Consider the following 19746-nt stretch of genomic DNA (forward strand, 5'->3'; position numbering starts at 1 on the left):
TTTCGCCTGCACCTGTGTTTATAAAGGTGTACAGAGACCTTTTTGGTGTTCATATTTCATTTTGCTCCAATTTGCAATTAATTATGTTTGTTTAATTATACTTGACATTTTTTGATATTAAAAATGAAACTTCATAGTACTTTGTTATAGAAGATAGCCTAATTCTTTAAAAAAAAAAAAAAAACAGATTTATGGACCTAAATAAACTCCCGACTTTGAATTATAGTGAAAACTGTTGTTTTCCGTGCAATCTCTATGTCAAGAGTTTTCGAATGAAGCATGTTTCATGAGGATCAGTCAACAGGAAGGCAGTCAGAAAGGGATGACCAACTGTGAAGGAGAGCTGAAACTAGTTCCAACTCCCCTTCAAGGTAGGACAGGCCCATTCCCATCCCAAATTCCCCAAAGACAACCCAGTAGCCACCCTCCCAGGCCAAGAGGCACTGAAATTAGCATTGAGGTTACCCAGAAGGAATCACACCAACCTTAAGTTGGGTAAATGTTTATTTAAGGAAGAAGGGTAGAGGGAAAGGGAAGGGTGGAGGTAGTAGATTGTACAGAGGGGTACAAAGCAAAAATATTCAAGAAAGGAATCTTTATGCACAACCTTTTAACAGCACACCCAAGCAAATTAACAAAAGCTGGCTAACCTATCCTTGTACATAACAAAGGAAGGGCCTCCCGGGAGATAGTCCAGCCATTGAGCCAGGTCCAAAGGCCACCATGACGAGGGGACACAAAGACGCCTCTGCCTCAGCTCCTTTTAAGGCTCAGCCCTGGCAACCCAAGGCAGTTTTTCCCCAGCCAATCACCAGCCCAGTTCTTGGGTCCCCTACCCTCACCCCAGAAGGAGGTGGGATCTTCCCACCAAACCCAGCTGTTATCACTTGCCCAATTACGGAGGACTGAGCCTTGCCTTGAGCAGCAGGACAGAGGCGCTCCCCAGATAACACACACTCCCAGGTGGTTGCCTCAGACATGAAAGCAAGGCCTAGCTTCATGGCGGAGAAGCAGGCTGGCGTTCTTGGCACCAACTCCCGATATATATAATTCATAGGATAAGATACAGCTTTCTAGAAAATAAAATAAGTTATACATAAACTCCAACGAAGGCATATGTATGTATGTATGCATGTTTGTAAATGGCATAATTAAGTCCTCAATCCTTTGCATTATAGGAGCTGACGGTTTCTCCTTCCATTGTTGTAATATCAGTCTTTTAGCTGTCAAAAGGGCACGGGGAATCCATTTATGTTGACAGTGCATTAGCTTCCAGGAAGCAGGTAGATAATTTGAAAGTCCATGTACATCAGTAAATATTAAACAGTGTTCTAATACAAAGTTTCTCTGTATAATAACCTCCTCCCCAAAAGAGGCAACAACTGGGCATCAGGACATTTGAATCCAATATATTTCCACTCCCGTCTCATTTATTAGTTTTTTTGGAAAGACGTTTGTTTGTTTGACCAAAGTCTTTTTGTCCTAAAGTGACATGTTTGCCCGTCCTCATTCTTAAACCTGAATTAGCCGCTGGTTTGAGTGACTGCATCCTGCCAAGCTGTCCCGGAAGGCAGCTCAGTGTGAACCTGCCACTCTTCTCAGATGTGAGTCTTATCGGCACTCGCTTTGCTCCACACAATCAGCTTCCCAGCAGCAGCACAATGCCCGAAGTCGAACCCAACAGGCAGCAAAAGAAAGTCTCTGCCATGGCCAAACGCCACATTATGCTAATGGCATAGTTACTGGGATCGCAGTGCATGGGCAGGAGAGATTTAGCCCTCCCCGCCCCCACCCTGCCATAAATCACCCCAAGCAGACAATACCGCAATACCCCACAATACCGCAATACCCCACCCCACACAGACAATACCTTAGAAAATAAGCTGCCATTGGGGCCAATGGGGAGATTTTCCCTTTGTGGCAGTGGTGTGGAATCTCAGATCTGGATGCCAAATCCATTCTTTCGTGGGGGACTGTTGGGCCCTCTGGGGTCCCCAGAGGGCCACGCCCCCTTCCCTTGGCCCCTTTCCCCTGACCGCCAATTCTTTGGTTGTTTCCCGGCTTCGGTGCATTCCTCACCCCCACATGAAAAGGCTGAAATGCCTCTCCTAAAGCTTAGTTACTAACAGTGACCTGGTTCGTACAACCATCGCAGCTGACCATGGCTTATTTAAGATGCAACACCCGTGGGTGCCAGGTTGCCTTTTCAAGCCCCGGCCACAGCTTGTCATGTCGTCCAGACCTGGGCTGGCTGGGGAATGCTGGGAGATGTGGGACTTTTCTCTCTCTAAACACGCACACGGTTGCGCCCTCAGGGCTTTGGAGGTTAAAACCAACACCCTGAATTGAGACCCGAAAGCACTTGGTCTTTCGGGACAGGTGTTGCCCCACTACCACGCATCGGAGTTTCGGCACATAAGAATCAGGACTCATTATACACATGGGAATTATAAACAGGCAATATGCCTCTCAATGCCAGTGGCTGTAGAACTTGAGCGAGAGGGTGCTGTTGTGCTCGTGTCCTGCTTGTGAGTTTCCCATTGCAATCTCTGGTTGGCCTCCATGGGAAACAGGATGATGGACTAGATCAGGGGCAGGCAGAAGCTAGATCTGAATCTACTGATAGATCTCCGGGTGATGCCGCAGTAGCCTGGCAGAGATTTCTTTCTCCCAATTGCTTAACAACATTAGCAGCAGAATGATTCCTTCCCACCCTGTCCTAAAGTGTACTGCTGAAATGAAGGAGGCCTGGGGTAACCAGGGATGGATATTTTGTGTGTGGAAGGCCTGCAGCTGCATTCAGTGCTGGTACTCGAAACCTGGGCTCGGGATTCCTTAATTCTAAGCGTACACCCTTTGCGCCAGGCAGCAGAACTCGGGGTTCCAGGAAAAGACAAAGCAGATCCCCCAAGTCTGAAGTCTGCCCCGTTTGAGACTAAATAGGTCCTTGGTCTGATCCAGCATGGTGGTTCTTATGTTCTTAGGCTAAATTCATAGAACGCATGGTGTGGCGAACGTGGGTAGGCGAGCCTTTTTCCTCCCTGTCACATAATACTAGAACCCAATGGGGTCATCCTACGAAGCTGATTGGTGGGAGATTCAGGACAGATAAAAGGAAGGACGTCTTCACACAGCACACAGCTAAACTATGGACTTCGCTACCACAGGATGTAGTGAGGGCCACCAATTTGGAAGGCTTTAAAAGGGGGTTAGACAAATTCCTGGAGGAGAAGGCTATCAATGGCTACTAGTCCTGATGGCTATGTGCTCCCTCCAGTACCTGAGGCGGTATGCCTATGTACACCAGTTGCTGGGGATCATGGGCAGGAGGGTATGTGTGTCCTGCTCGTGGGTTCCTGGTTGGCAGTTGATTGTCCACTGTGTGAACAGACTGCTGGACTAGATGGACCCTGGGTCTGATCCAGCAGGGCTCTCCTGATATTCTTAACGGATTATTACCAGGAGTAATTTACTTCCCAGTTGATTGTGTTTAATTTGTTCCTCTTGTATGTTGATATTTTGTATGTCCTTGTTCTTGTCTTAGTCTGATGTATATGCAAAACCAGGTTGGCTAGTGAGCCATAAACCGAACACGTGTTAACATCTTCCCCACTCTACTGGCCATGCAAAATGCACATAACAGAAGTACTTTGCTGCTCTCCGGACTGTTATCTGAGATGGTGGGTGCTAATTCACCCTATGAATTTAACCACTTTAAAACCAAACAACAGCAGAGAAAACAGTTCCCTACCTGAGGGATAAGGATCACTTGCCATCTTCTTCAAGCACTCCTCCTTATATCTCATCCATTGCTCAAGCGTCTTCTCCAGAACCTTTGCCCTGCAGCTCTGCCCAAAGCAACACCCAGGTTAGATACACTGCCAAGGACCCCCCACCTTTGCCCCTGGCTGTATTTCAGCAGCTATGCCTCCCTGGTGCCACCTTAGCCAATGTGTTTCTGCTACTCAGGAACAGCACAATAAGGACTAGAAACTTGCACTTGTTCGTTTGAAAGGACAGCATCGCACTCTTTTCTGAACTTGGGTGGAATCGTGGCACAGTGGGGTGGAGGGCAGGTATCTGAAATCCACGTGTTCACATAGCTGGCTTGCTCTGTGGTTTTTGGGGGCACACCGTGCACAGTTTTCATTTTACCTATGCCCTCTACATGGCCCCATCCTGGAGAAGAGGGGCATAGTTCTACCTGTGACCCAAAGCACCCTCCACTAGATAAGGCTGCCTAATTTGGAGTGGGAAAGGAGATGCCCTACTAATTTTGCATCTCCCAATTGGCACCCAGCAACGTTGCTAGAAATTGGCAGGATGTCTTGAGTTTTTTACCTCCTTCTCAGGGTCACTAAGGGAAAGAGTCAAATCTCAGGCCAGGGGACCAGAATTAAGGGGCAGTCCTATTTCCTGCTTGGCTTTAGACCTTTTGTTATTAGTTCTGCCCATCCCCTCCCCATCTGTTCAGCCATCAGAGATTTCAGCAGATGTTGCCTATAGACTTTCAAGCATATCCTAGCCTCAATGAGGTCTAGAAACTTGCTCTTTTTCCATTATAGCAAGAAAGCCTTGATTCTTGCCATTACGCATTCAACAGCAACCCTGCCTGCCAGTCTCTCCCTGCTAGCCTGCCATAGGCCCTCCCCTGCCCTCCCCGCCAGGGACAACTAAGTTCAACTCTGTCCCCACCAAACCCCACCTCCTTTAACTCCCAGTCTCCATGAGGCCAATCATAGTGCCCAGGACATGAGTGTGAGCAGGGAGACACTGTCCAGGAGCCAAGCGGGGGCCCCAGTGATGGGATCAAAGCCTGCACTGGTACAAGCATTGAGCCGGCTGGTCCAGAGCTTTTACCTCCATGAAGACTGGGCTCATCAAAAGGAGGAGAATTTGCATTGCTGTATACCGGGAGAGAAACGCATCCCTCATGATTAGCAGCTGTTCCTGGAAAACGTGGATCGCACAGCCAAATTGTGGTCCGAAGGCCCCCTGAGAGGAGAGAGAAAAAATACAAGAGGAAAAACAGTTTTTAAGTTGACTCTGGAGAACTTATAGAAACGATGCACAAGTTTGAGTGAGTCTGTCTGGCTTGGCAAAGGCCTCCATATCGACAGGTGAGATGGATGAACTATTCTGGCTCATAGGACATCACAGGCTTACTTCCCCCTTCCCAGGACTTTTCATTTTTTGTAACTGTTACATTATGGATATAACTAAATATAGGGGAGGGTGGGAGGAAATGGGATATAGGTAATGATCCAGAAAGAAAAATGAAATATTAGCTTATCTAAAATCAGGAAACCTTGACCACAGCGAACAGGCAGGCAGTAAACAAAAGTGTCAAATTCAGCTGTAAATAGCCTGTTTATTTATCTTCAGCTCTATTTGCTAAACCCAGTAAGGTTTGTGGATCCAACTTCAGCTGAAGGAAGGCTACAGATGAAAGACACCATGGGCAGAGAACACAGTAGGGAGAACGACTAAAAGGCTGACTCACACGCCTTCATTACCATGTGCACACTGTGATTCTCTTCAAGGGCAGAAAAAGAGCAAATTGAGCTATTACTGCATTATGCACTCTTCCTCAGACTCTCAGCTTGCTTTCTTTTTTAACATGAAAGCGTGCAAGTTTCTAGCTCTCATTGCTGCTAAGATATGCTCAAAGGTCTGTGGGCAATGTCTGCTGACTAAGATTTCCAGTGGTCAAGATGGGTCTTCAGCAGAATTAACAAAAGAGTAACATGTGCAAGATTATGTCAGTCAATTAAAATCATGTATACTGGTTACAGAATTAGATTGTACAAGTGGGACCTGCAACAAAAGGTTGCAGTATGAAGTGCTTCTGTTCACAGATCCAGCCAGCCATGCCTTCCTCCATGAAACTCCATTCCATCCCCCCAACCATTTCCACCACCAGACAATATTCTTTTACCACTGAGCATGCTCAGTCCTCATTGGGCTGTTGGGGGGGGGTGTTGTCTCTTTAAGGTCCCCCCAATCTACTAATATTTCTGCCCTGCACCTCCTGATAATTCCCTCTCATGTGTGGTAAGTGCTGTTTTGGCTATATAAGGATTGGCACGTAGCCCTGATCATCAGTAATAGAGGGAACTATATTATAAGGTTTCATGCAATCCTCACTTTCTTTTTTGTACTCTGGTGAAGCTACTCAAGCACCAGATATGAGTGGCAGCATACCAGTTGCAAATGGTGTACACACTTTTAACTGGACGGATTTCTGCAAAGCATGCACATAAAAGAAGTCCCAATGCTTTCCCAAGCAGCGTATCTGTGTATATTGCAGGGAAGCCCAGCCATCTTATTTTAGACTCTATTCAACAGAGTCATATTCTGCTAAACGGTGTCAGGATTCCCTCAGCCCCCACTTCACTTCAAAGCCCAAACATGCACAGTCAAGAGGCTTCAGTCTGCAGCGTTTAACCATTTACTTCACAGGGTCATACAGATGCACATTCTCAGAGACTTTCCATCTCCAAAGGAATGCCTTCAGCGGATTCAAATGGAATTTACGAGAGTTGGTTTGAAGAGGGAGGCAGTCTTGCTAGCCAAACTTAAGGGGGGGAGGTCCCTCTCTTGTCATGAGGCCTGTAAGCGCAGCTCCTCATGCAAGGCCAATCGAGTAAACCGTCTAAGTTCCGCCCCGGCCTTCTCTCTCTTTGCTCTGCATCTGGCATCTATTAGGTCAACCAGCTAATTCTCAGCTGTCAGGCTGCAGCATTTATTTTGGACTTGGCAATCTGTGCCTAAATGCAAGACAGGATCCAGCAAGAGAACATCGATGAGAAGCACCAACAGCCGACGCAAGATCAGACGCAAGATCACAGAGAGAGCACTGGAAAGGAAGAGACTGGTGCCTCCTGCTGGGCACCCGGTGCATTAGGTCAACCTCCTGTTCGCTGCTTCTCTCAGGGGGAGGTGAGGAGGGACCCTCAAGTTCAGCCATCTGGACGTTTGTAACCTCAGAAGCAGGCCTACTCATATCTGGACTAGCCTGGGAAAACACTTCCCCCATGTCTGATGGCTCTCCTTCAGAATCTGAACTGCTATCCCACTCCCCGCGCTCAGAAACACCCCTGAAAAATGGTGCCCAAGGCAGCTGCCAGCAAACACAATACAACTGGGATCACACAATCAATAAATGACGAACACATCACAAAAGTACTCTTTCTTTTCTTTTCTTTTTTACATTGCATTTAAATGCACATCCACCATTCTCAGCTGTCAGGCTGCAGCATTTATTTTGGACTTGGCGATCTGTGCCTAAATGCAAGACAGGATCCAGCGAGAGAACATTGATGAGAAGCACCAACAGCCAACGTAAGATCAGACGCAAGATCACAGAGACAGCACTGGAAAGGAAGAGACTGGTGCCTCCTGCTGGGCACCCGGTGCATGGCAACTGCCCTCTGCAAGGTGCACATGCCCACCCATAGACCACCCTACAGCCTGGCCTGGCTATCCTTTAGGGTAGCCTTCCCCAACCTCATGCCTTCCATTAGACATGCTGGCTGAGGATGATGGGTGTTGTAGTCCAAACCATCTGGAGGGCCCTGGGCTGGGGATGGCTGCTTTAGTGCTTCGCTTAGACCAGGCATGTTGAACCTCTTTCAGCCCGATTCTATTTCAGAGAAGCTCTTGGGGGCAGCATTCCAGTGGTGGGCAGGACTAAAGGCAAAAGGGGGTGGAGTTAAGAATACCAGAAGTCCCCAAAACACCAGGCATGTTTCAGTTTAAAGCCTGTAACTGAGCCTTAGGAGAGGCATTTCAATCTGTTAGTATGGAACCCAAACTGCACCAAAGCTGGGATCACCATTCGGGGGAAAGGGGGTGGAGTCATCTGGGGAGCCTCAGGGGGCCAGATTGGGATCTGGGCCAGATTGGGCCCAGGGGCCGGAGGTTCCCCACACCTAGTATATAGGATACTGCCCTTGAACTTGAAGGTTTCCATTTAGCAGATCATGACTGATGTCCATCGAGAGACTCTTCCTGCTGCATGAACTTCTCTTGTGTTTCTCCAGTGCTTCTCTTAGATCAGGCACGCTGAGGCTCTTCCAGCCCAATTCCATCGCAGAGAAGACGCTCTCGGGGGCCGCATTCCAGTGGTGGGCAGAGCCGAAGGCAAAAGGGGGCGGGGCCAAAATGTCAGCATATTTTCGTTCTGAAGCTCTTACTGCCAGTAAATGCGCCTTTGGAGAGGCATTTCAACCTTTTAGAAGGGGAGAAGGGGAAAGGGCACAAAAGCTGAAAAAGCCTCAAATGATTGGCAGCTGGGGGAAAGGGAAAGGGGCGTGTCCATCTGGGGAAACCCGGAGGGCCGGATGTGGCCCGTGGGCCTGAGGTTCCGCACCTCTCAGCTTAGACACGCACACACCACCACATGGGTGGACGGCATCCACACTAGGCTGCTGGTGCACCCCTACCGATTGTTAAGGCAGGGACTCCGGCTCAAGGAGGACCAGAAGATGATCCATTCAAACAGCCAACGCAAAGCTGAAAAGGCTGGCTCTCACATCCCTCTCTTATCCACACCCTCCCTCTAGCTTTACACACCCTCCCTTTAACCTGGCTCCTGTCTCTTGGAACTTGGCTTTGCGATGCCGCCATCCTAGGACTTGGCAATGGCCTGCTGAAGACAGTCCAGTGAGCAGGCTGGGATTCGTCTGGATTCCTGGGGTTCAGTGTCCAGCACACCGCTGGGTCTCAACCCTGCTCTCCAACCTGAAAAAAACTGCCAGGAGCCCATGACAGACAGACAGAAGGAGCATAACGCGGCCTGGCAGAGATGGAGGCTAGCTGTGTGTCCCTCGCTTTCCCTTCATTAAACACATGATCCCCCTGCCCCAGTATGGTTTTCTCCTTTCTGTTCCTGGCCAGGTAGCCTCTCTGCCCCCTCACATACACATCACAGCAGGCTTCTGCTGCTTTCTGGCAAGTCCCCTCAATCCAGCAAAATCCCGGCTTATGCCAACAGCCTGAATCAAAAATGCACATTTCTGCACATCTATCTCCCTTCTGCTGCCTCCAAACATGCCCCATTTCCTGTAACGATCAGAATTTCCAGGAGATATGACCAACATCTCAATGCCACTTGCTGTTATGCCTCGGAAGCGCAAATCTCGCCTCCATGCGTATCTTATCTCTGGCTCCAGTGACATTCAACGGCCCAATTCAGCTGGAATCCCCTGTTATCACCTGCTGGAATCTCATGAAAATGCATCCCAAGAGAGGAGATGCTTAACTGCCTGACATCGTCGCATAGGCGGCGTTGCAGAGGTGGTGCTGCAGATACTGAACCGACAGCAGGATCTCAGAAGTTCACACACAGCGGGGCACAACGATGCGCTGGGATGATCCCAGTCAGGACTGAGCCCCATATGGCAGAAAGAGCAAAACTCACATCAGCCGCAGCTGCAAAACACATTAGCATTTACCAAGAAGGGAAGCTTCTGTGCCTTGAATTTTCTCTAAGCCACGCTTCACTGTGACACTTACTGGCCCACACTTGCGCGTACTTGCATGCTACTGCTCTGCTCCTTGCAAAATCAATCAATCCCAAGTTCTATACAATAAACAAACAACCATGTGACACAGACACCAGTTTTCCAGGAACCAGGAGCAGACTGTGGTGGATTTGCTGCTGGTCCCCACGCGAGACCATGATTAAACTAATTGGGAAAAATGTGGAAGAGTCCAAGGTTATCTTTCCAACACACACTGAAGGGGCAAGTCATTTTTCCCACATTGACTTGTCCAAACTTAATCCAAGAAACTGCTCGCTTCCATCTCTGCCAGGCCGCTTCTTGCTCCTTCTGTCTGTCTGTTGTGGGCTCCTGGCAGTTTTTTTCAGGTTGGAGAGCAGGGTTGAGACCCAGCGGTGTGCTGGACACTGAACCCCAGGAATCCACACACAAATAACTTAATGCACACTTCCCCCCATGCATGCATACAACTGTGTTCAATCTTAGCCACAGAAGACAAAACACATCCATTTCATTTATTCATATTTGCTTCATTTACAGACTTGAGATTCTGCTTAGTCATGGGGACACACAGAAGTGCCACCCCCAGCCATTGGAAATCATGCTCAGCCCCGTCTCTGGCATCTGAAATTTCACCATCACAGCCTGAATTCCTCCAATAAGAAACCTTGAACTGGAGAAATCACCAGACACGCACAACATCAGGCTGTCCAACATCATCTTAGCTGCAACCACTCCAGCATACCGTCTCTTCAAATCCTAGCAGACGGGGGTCTGGCAGTCAGCTGTTCTGCTCAGGATATGTAAGGGCTCACTGAGCTATAGCAGGAGTAAGCAACCTGTTGCCCTCTAGATATTCTGGACTACAACTCCCATAATTCCTGACCATTTGCCAAGGAGGTTGGGGCTTATGGGAGTGGAAGTCCAAAACATCTGGAGGATGCAACATTGCCTACCCCTGAGCTACAGCCTTTTTCTCTATTTTTTTTAAACACTACACTGCCACAGAAGCAGCTGGGAGTGCTGACTCTAGTTCCTAGTATCCTGCCACTGTTCATCTCCCTTCTGCATCAACTCTCCCCCTGGTGCCCCTGCTGCTCTGCTTGACTGTTTCAGGCTCTGCCCTCTATGCATGGGATTCCTGTTCCACCTGCTACACAATATTCAACAGACATTGCCTGCACAGCTTTGACTGGTGCGCCAACAGCAGCAGGCAGGTCTGGGCCACTGTCAGACATGCTTTCTTGATGTCCAGGTTAGACTACTGCAACATGCTCTAAGTGGGGCTGCCCTTGAAGAGTATCCGGCAACTATAAGCAGTGCAGAATGCTGCTGCCAGGGCAGCATTGGGAAGAGGTTATTCAGAGCATATTACTCTAGTATTTCCAAGCAGTTTATTTCCCAGCCCAATTCAAGGTGCTCCCTATTGCCTTTAAAGCTCTTAGCAGCTTAGGTCCAGGGTATCTGAAGGGTTGTTCACCTCCATAGACGGCTGCCTACCCATAAACTGCTGCCTATCCAGCTCTTCAGAGGAGACTTGGAGTTCCACAGCTATCTGAAGTGAGGTAGGTTGTAGGGCTTTTAGGACTTTTTTCCTGTCTAAACATGCATAGGATTGTGCCCTAAGGCTGCAATTCTATGCACACTGAACTGGGAGTAAACTCCAATGAACACTGTGGTACTTACTTCCAAAGTAAACATTCATAGGGTTGCGCTGTCATTTTGTAATGCTCCCCGCAAAGAGCCAAAAGGAACGAGCAATTCATATTAATGAAGGAGCAACTCATTAGTTTTCAATTCAAGTTGGTGGAATCAAACCGCCAACTGTGGAACCATTAAAATGCAAACTGAACACTTTTCTCCCCATCTTTAATCATGGCACAAATCCTGAATTCTGCCCATGTCACTTCCTTCCCCCTTTGCACATTCATATGACACAGAGATTTATTTATATATGGGCTAAGCATCCCTTTCTATTTCTTGCAATCTAATGAGGATGCAGCCGCTACACATTTTCTTCAGAACTCTGCTTGGTTCTGTAGTTGGTGTCGGGGCAAGGGGCAATTTGATCCCACCAACTTGAACTGAAAATGAATGAGTTCGTACTTCACCTATATGCTCCAAAGGGAGTATAACAGAACTGGCAAATGGCAGGATTCAAAGAGGCCTGAACAGCAAGGCTCCTGTTGCCAGATATCCAGCAACACCAAGAAGTAAACAGCTTTCATTGAAGAAATAAACAGCTTTCATTGAAGGCCACATCTGTCAGAAACACTCACATAGGTGAATGCAGCCCCGTTAAAAGCTCACAATGAGATTTAACAGGCACAGGCACGCTTGTAGCCTTCAATCCAAGACTAGTCACTTTCTGTGCAATTGATGACCCTGTAGAAGAATTCACAACTCTGCCTTCCTCAGATACGCCCACCATGTGAGGACTAGTTGAGCATCACAGCACACAGCTCCAACAGCCTTGCACTGGACTGGCAAGAAGGGCTTTCCTTGGATCACTTTGTTGTTTATGAAAATATTGCAAGTTTTTTGAATTTGGGGGATGCAGTTTCAGTGTTCAGAGCAGCAGGGAGCATTATAAAATGGCAGTGCAGTCCTATGAACATTTACTTTAGAAATAAGTCCCATAGTGCTCACTGGGCCTTACTCTCAGGTAAGTGTGCACAGAATTGCAGCCTCAGGGTGCAATCGTATGCATGTTTAGACAGAAAAAAGTCCTAAAAGTCCCAGCAGGCCCCAGCCAGTCATGCTGGCTAGGGCATGCTGGGACTTGTAGGATATTTTTTCTGTTTAAACATGTGTAGGAGTGCACCATTAGTTACTTAGAGCAGGCATGGATGGGACAATAAATTATAGATCCAGATTTAGTCATAATCAGAGTAGACTCATTAAAATCAATGGGTCTACTCTATGACTAAAACTGGATCAAACCCTATGACTGGTGGAGTCACTCACCAAATTCTAGTGGACTACCTAGGACCTGTTGCTTCCTGGGACTCTGGCTAAGAGGGCAGCCTGGCGCCCTCCAGATGTTTTGGACTACAAATCCTATAAGCCTCAACCAGCATGGCCAATGGTTAAGGATTTGGGGAATTGTAGTTGAAAATATCTGGATGGCACCAGGTTGAGGAAGGCTTGTGTTTTGTAAATTTCAAACACACTGATGAACTTTGGGGGGGGATCCTAGTTCAAAATAAAAGTAACTATGGAAGATCGAAAAATATAAAAAGCTCTTGCCGAGCTGCACTGATTCCATTATAGTTCAGTCAGTACAGCAGCAGTGAAGGTGGGTTATGATTAGGGATATATGAGAAATTTCTTTCAATGCGTTTTTGATCAGGGATTACCCACTTTGCACCTTCCAGACTGAACACAGGTTCATATATAATCTGTGGTTGAAGTCCATCCATTTCTGAGCCTTCAATGCAATATGTAGACCAAAAGAAAAAACTGCATACAACAGCATGTATACATTTGAAAAATGTACATGAAAAAATTTGTGCTTTTGTGCACAAATTCACGATGGAAGAATAATGTTTACATTTCAAAGATGAGCACAACTGAAGTGTAAATTTGGGGGAAAAAATGCATGAAAATATGCATGGAATTGCATGCAAAAAGAAAAAAAGAAAGCTCTCAATCTGATATAGACTCAAGATGGAACGAGCTTTGAGGTGGAATTTGGAGAATTTCACCAAGCTCACGTTTTGCTGATTGGCACATCCCAAGTTATGTTACTCCCAGGGCTGGATCAGCCACAGAGACAAAATGGGCAACTGAATGCCAGGGGCACCTCTTGACAGACAGACTGCATATCGGTTGGACCAACTTTCCCCAATACATGTCTATAAAGGAACAGAGAGTTCTAATTTACGTTGGTGATGGTGCACGGGCAGGGCCAGCCCTACCATTCGGCAGAGACAGAACAGGCAACTGTCTCAGGCAGCGAATGAATGGTGGTGAGATGTTGGAGGACTCCATCTCTTCTCCTCTTTGATAAATCTCCCATTATCAGGAATTTTTGCCAGCAGCTGATGCAGGATGTCTGGCACTAGGATTGGATCTCACCACTAGCTAGTGGGAAATAATGGTTTGCAAGACACAATTTGTGGAGATCACATATCAAGCCCATAGCAGCCCTTAGCTGTGTCCTTGCTCTTATTTTAAATCCAAATTCTGTGCCAAGGAGACAACAATTCTGCAATCAGAATATGTTTTGCCAACCAAGTGCATAGACTGACTGGCTTTGAGTCATTTGTTCCATCTTCCAGGTCCAGGGTTTAAAAACATTTAGAACGTTACAACAAGAAATGGGGCAAAAGGAATAAATTAAAGAATGGGAGGGGGTGAAGATCAGATCAGAATCAGAAGGGGAGATCTGGAGATGCAAATCTGTGCTGGTTTCACAGAACACCACGCTGCTACAACCAACAGGGCCAGAAACTTTAAAAGAAAGTAAAGAAAAAGCAGTGTGTGTGTGGGGGGGGGGGAGCGAAAGAGGTGTCATTGTTGAAATGTTGATTTCTGCACCTTTTGTAAGGCAAACGCACAGCTCTGAGTCCCCCACTGCCCACCCCTTCCCCGCTGGCAAAGCCGGCCCGGCGCCGGCAGCAAAAGGTGATCAAAGAACAAACAGCAACACAAAAAGAACAGTGTTCCAGATTCCTGGAAATAACTCCACTGCAGTGATGTGAAGACGTTGCCAAGGGCTCATTTGCATGTCAGAAACGTTCATTGAGGCTGCGGGCGTAATAGAAATGTACTTCTGTTAGAGTCAAACAAATCGTCTTTTAACGTCAACACAACGGAGGGGAGAAACGCGATTTCCTGTACACATGGAAATTCTCGTTTCCCCCAAGAAGTGGTAAGGATGCAAGGAAGAAGTATGTGGTACCCATGCCTCAGAAGCAGCATTCAGAGAGGGCATCATTCCCACCCCCCTGCACGCAAGACCATTTTTCCTGGAGCATCTTTATTTCTGACCAACTCAGCCATTCTAGAAACAGGGCGGCTCTTGACATAAACAAAGAAAAAGCCATATGAAGTAAGCATGCATTTAACACTTCCATTTCACATATATACATTAATATAAGAAGTCCATATATTGAAATAAGCATCGTATGAAACTCTTTTTCCCTCTTTTTCTTTTTTTATATTAAGGGTGATGTAAATGATGATGGTGTATCGATATGGTGTTTTACATGTTCTTTTTTTCCTTCTGTTTTCCTTCTCCCTTTCCCTTCTCTCTCTTTTCCCTTCTCTCTTTTGTGGTTCCCCTCTTTTTTTGTTTTTGTTATTGGTGTATTTGCAAATAAAAGATTTTTTTTTAAATGAACAAAGTGCGCATGCCAAAGCAATGTCAAAAAAGGGATGGAAGCAATCCAGCAGACCTTTATCACAACTAAATTGCAATCCAATTCTTACTTACTTGGGAGTTAGCCCAGCTGGACCTGGTGGGACTGGAATCAAAATAAAAAAGCAGGGGATCCCACTGCAAATGCCATTAAAGGCTGTGGAATTTAAGGCGGTCAAACTCACCCCTATGCATGCTTACTCAGAAGTAAAACTCACCAACAGGGCTTAATTGCGTGCACAGGATCACAGCTGACTTCCATTGCCTTCAGTTGGACTGACAGTGCAATCCCATGTGTTGACTGGGAAGTGCCACTGTGTTCAGTGGAGCCAAAACTCAGGTAAATGTGTAGGGGACTGCAGGCAGAGGGGAGTATCCAATGTTAGACCTACGTAGAGAAGCTCCACTGAAATGAATGGGACTTAAGTCTCATTCATTTCAACAGGTCTACTCTACGTAGGACTAACATTGGATACTACCTGCACAATCCTATGGCCGCTAGACAGTGGCTAAACACCTATAGGATTTTTCATTTTCTGGGAACTGAGTTCAGAACCAGCACTCCAAGGTCGGTTCCCAGAGAACTGCCTCCCTGCCCCCGCCGCCTCATAGGTGACACGGTTCGTCCTGGCTCAGCGCTCGGAAGAGCAGTGTGGAGCGGGGGGGAAAGGAGCGTTCCTGGGGGCGGGAAGGAGACGGGGAAGCACCCTTACGAAACTTCCTATGCACCGTCCGGCCTCCCCCTGTCCACTCCAAGGTGCCCTGACTAGACAGCCAAAATCGGCCATCCAGCTGCAAATGCAGGGCGGCCGGAGAGTGGAGGAGAAGATCCCCTCCATGCTCTGCCTGCCCTGCATTGGATAGTTGGTCGCCTCCGAGTTCAGAGGCGGTCGACTATCCCCATAGCACTGAGCCCCTTAAGTAATCCTTCTCCAATCTGGTGCCTTCCAGGTGTTTGGGGGCAAAAGCCAACATAAGTCCTACTTAGAGTAGACCCATTGAATGAACGGGACTTAAGTTAGTCATGACCCTTGGACCGCAACTCCCAAACATTCTATTTAAATCAGTGTATTTTGAGAACACATTTTATCCCAGGGATGGGCAAATTGTGGGCCAAAACATCAGGAGGGCCACACGTCTTATACGCTGCAATTTGCTTGTTAACTACAAACGACCCATGAAGAGAGGTTTGTTGCTGGGTTGTTCGTGGTTAACATACTATGGTTTGTTATCATGGCTGGGTTCAGACAACATGGTAACTCATGTTTTAACAATCCACACTCAGCCCTTGAGTGTGGGTTAACGTGTTGTCTGAACTGGCATCTCCCGTTTCTGAAGTATCTGATAAGAAAGTCCTTGGCGAGCCAAAGTAGTGGGCCTAAATAAAAAACCAACCATCTCAGTCAGTACGAGGCGGTTTCATCTTCACATAAGTTCAGAAAGAAGGAGCAACGTGCCTGTGCAAAAAAGCCTCCACACCACAGATAAGAACTTTGATTTTACCCCAAACGCGGCCCACTTCAAGGAAGCTCATTCTTTCAGCAGTGAGTCATTGTGTACACAGTTATCAAGTGGTGTACGTATGATATTTTTGGTTCTCCTCAGCAGAAAGCCAGTATGGTGTAGTGGTTAGAGGAACCTTTCCCAACCTGGTGCCCTCATCCCAGCCAGTGGGGCCATTGGCTGTGCTGGCTGGGGATTATGGAAGTTGTAGTGCAACACATCTGGAGGGCACCAGGTTAGGAAAGGCTGGGTTAGAGAGTCAGACTAGAACTGGGGAGACCGAAGTGCAAATCCCCCACTCCGCCAGAAAGCTCACCAGGTGATGTTAGGCCAGTCACAATCTCTCAGCCTATTCTGCCTTATAGGGTTGCTGTGAGGATAAAATGGGGAGGGGGAAAAGAATTCTTTATGCCGCCTTGAGCTCCTTGGAGAAACGGTGGCATAAAATGTCATAAATGAACAAATAAACTGACTAGCCCTCAGTTCCACTAGGTGTTAATGATCTTTCAGGGCTCAGCTACAGCGTTTCTGTCTCACTCTGTCTCCATGCACGTCCCCAGTGAGGGATGCTACGGTGAGAGTTGGTGACTGATGCAAAGCTGATCTTCCGTGGCTGACCAAGCATTTGAACCTGGCTTTAAATCCAGTAATCGAGCCACTGACCGTACTGGTGCAACACCTTCCAGACAGAGATACGTTTTATTCGCATCCATACTTGGACGGCTGTGGGCACAGATGGGAAGCGTTCCATGCTTTAGAACCAAAGCAAGGGTTCAAGAAGTATCCCCAGAAAGTGTATTTATTACATTTGCACTCCACCCTGGCTTCTACGTTGCTCAGACTGGCGTACGTGCTTTTCTCCCTCCCTCCTTTTTATCTTTACAACAACCCTGCAAGGTGGGCTAGGATGAGAGAGGTATGAACCTTCTGCCTGGAGGGCATAAGATGTTCTGATGCTTTTTTCCCATCCCTGTCCAAATCCTAGATATGTGTTGTGGCAGAGGGTGGGGCGGGCTGCCTTTACTCCAATAATTGCAGAAAGGTGCTCTTGCATATGCTCAAACGGCACCCTTCCCAAAACAGTTTCTTCCCATCAGACCTTTTCTTGTGGGAGGAAAGGCAAAGGAAGGTAATCGTGTTCAATTCCTCTAGTGCCACATCAACGCTGCTAATCAGCAAAAAAACCCAAAAAACTTTTCTTGCAGCAACTTAGGGTGCAATCCTATGCATGTTTAGACAGAAAAAAATCCTACAACTTCCAGCATGCCCCAGCCAGCATAGGATTGCACTCTTAAAGACTAATAACACATGTTTTATGGCATACAAGCCTTAGTCAACCCAGCAGCCTTCCAGATGTGCTGGAAGCATGGGCAGTCTGGGGATGATGGAAGCCCATCTGGAAAGCTGCCAGGTTGAGCAAGGCATATTGAGCAAGGCTTTTGTGGAACGAGACATTTTGCCAGTAGACTCTAGTCCACAGACGCTTCTGCCATAATAAATGCATTTCGTCTTTAATTCTGAATTCTGATAATTCTGCATTCCAAGAATCTGGAAGCATCTTCTGCCATAATAAATGGATTTCGTCTCTAAGGTTTCCTCAAGACTCTTCATTGTTTTGACTGCAACAGAAGTTAGCTCCACCGAACTCAGTGGGACTTACTTCTGAGTAGACATGTACAGGATTGTCCTGGAAGACGCCTACCTCTCTGGGAACCAATAATAAGCACCACTGAGATTTTTAAAATGATGGTGACATAAGGCTGGCACAGTGAGAAGGAAGTATGGGGGTGGGGGGCTCAAACGAACATTCAGCCCCCTCCCCGAATGCCTTCCTAGGGTCTTGAAAAGGGCCTCCCTCTTTCCCAACCATGTTCCAGGTGAGACAGCCAAACAGGCTGCAGCCTTAGCTCAAATTAACTCCTGCCATGCTGACCTAGGCGTCTTCATGAGGCACAGAGACACGGTTCTTCCGCTCTGGGATGCCTGCATAGGAGGCAGGGCGGGGGGTTGCACAGAGGGGGAATTGCCCCCTACTCAGACAATACCTCACCCCAGTTTCTTTCAAACATCCCATACAAGAAATAAACCCCTCTCTTGTTTTTTGCTTTGTTTTGTTTTAAATGCACTTTGCCCCTTCTGGGTAAAATCCAATGAAAGTCCAACTTACAGTAGACCCATTGAAATGAACGGGGCGTAGGTTAGCCAGGGCTAACTTAAATCCCGTTCATTTCAATGGGTCTACTCTAAGTAGGACTTATATGGGATTTTAGCCTCTGTGTCACCTGCATCCATCTCTCTCTCTCTGTGGATTTGGCCTCAGCCTCCCCACAGTTCTAACATAAGAACATCAGAAGAGCCCTGCTGGATCAGACCGAGGGTCCATCCAGCCCAGCATTCTGTTCCCACAGTGGCCGGCCAGCTGCCCAGGGGAAACCCACAAGCAGGACAGGACTGTAACAGCACCCCCCCCGCCCATGTTCCCCAGCAACCGGTGTCCACAGGCATAATGCCTGCAGCATCATAGCGCCACCAGGACTAGCAGCCACCGATAGCCTTCTAGCCCAGCACGCCAAGACGGGCCACGCTTGCTCTCCACGGCCCTAGGCGTCACTTGACTTGGGCAGCGTCACCGGGCTCTTCCAAGAGCCTTCGAAGTCGCACCCTTTGACCAAGACAAGGGCTCCTCCGGGGCAAGGGAAAGACACTCTGCAGATGCTCAGAGGCGCGCTTGCTACTGCCGGTCTGCCCCGCGCTCAAAACGTAAGCCGACGCGCCCATACGCAGTCCGGCGCCGCCAGCACTGGGATTACAGCCCCCCAGCCCCCCGCATTCGAGGGAGAGGGAGGCGCCCCGCTGCCCCGTCGGAAGCGCGCGTTACCTCCCCGATCGCCCGGCGCCTTCCCGGAGACTCGCGCGGCGGCGGGGGCTTTTCCCTTCCTCCTCCGCGGGGAACGACGGCTTCGTCGGTCCGGGCGCTCCGCGGCTGCTGGACCCGCGCGCTCTCGCTCATCAGCCTGCTGGAGAACGGGACGCCGACCCGTCCGGCGGGCGGCGGCGGCGGCGGCGGCGCCTCTCCGGAGCGCTCCTGCCTTCGCGCCGGCGCGGGAGCCAACGAGGCTCGGCTCGGCTCGGCTCGCCCTGCCCTCGCGGCGCGCCGGCGCCCACCCCGCCCCCGCCCCCGCCCCGTCGCACGTGGCTCACTCCTTAGGGGCGGAGATCATCATTATTTATTATTATTCTTAATGATTATTAAAAATAATATAGGGGAGGAGAGTATTAGGGGAGGAGATGACAGTCATGACTTAAACTGTGACTGGGGCGGAAGGGGGGGGGCCAACCCCGCGCCCACCCCTCCCTTCATACCGTGGAAGG

General features: G+C 48.2%; 1 protein-coding gene across 1 annotated transcript in view; it reads right to left on the minus strand.

The window, feature by feature from the left end:
- The window catches only part of LOC146336710 (glucagon receptor-like), a 40446-nt gene extending 20934 nt beyond the window's left edge, over window positions 1-19512 (minus strand). Inside the window, exons 1-3 of the mRNA XM_084818802.1 lie at window positions 19253-19512; window positions 4861-4995; window positions 3752-3848 (exon numbers count right to left, since the gene is read on the minus strand). Coding sequence (XP_084674928.1) covers window positions 3752-3848; window positions 4861-4995; window positions 19253-19384 — 364 coding nt within the window. The 5' untranslated portion in view covers window positions 19385-19512. The remainder of the gene's footprint in view (window positions 1-3751; window positions 3849-4860; window positions 4996-19252) is intronic.
- Window positions 19513-19746: the final 234 nt, after the last annotated feature.

Source organism: Heloderma suspectum, chromosome 12 (genome assembly GCF_057233095.1).
Source record: "Heloderma suspectum isolate Gila_16-S chromosome 12, 16-S_ref, whole genome shotgun sequence".
Lineage (NCBI taxonomy): Eukaryota > Metazoa > Chordata > Lepidosauria > Squamata > Helodermatidae > Heloderma > Heloderma suspectum.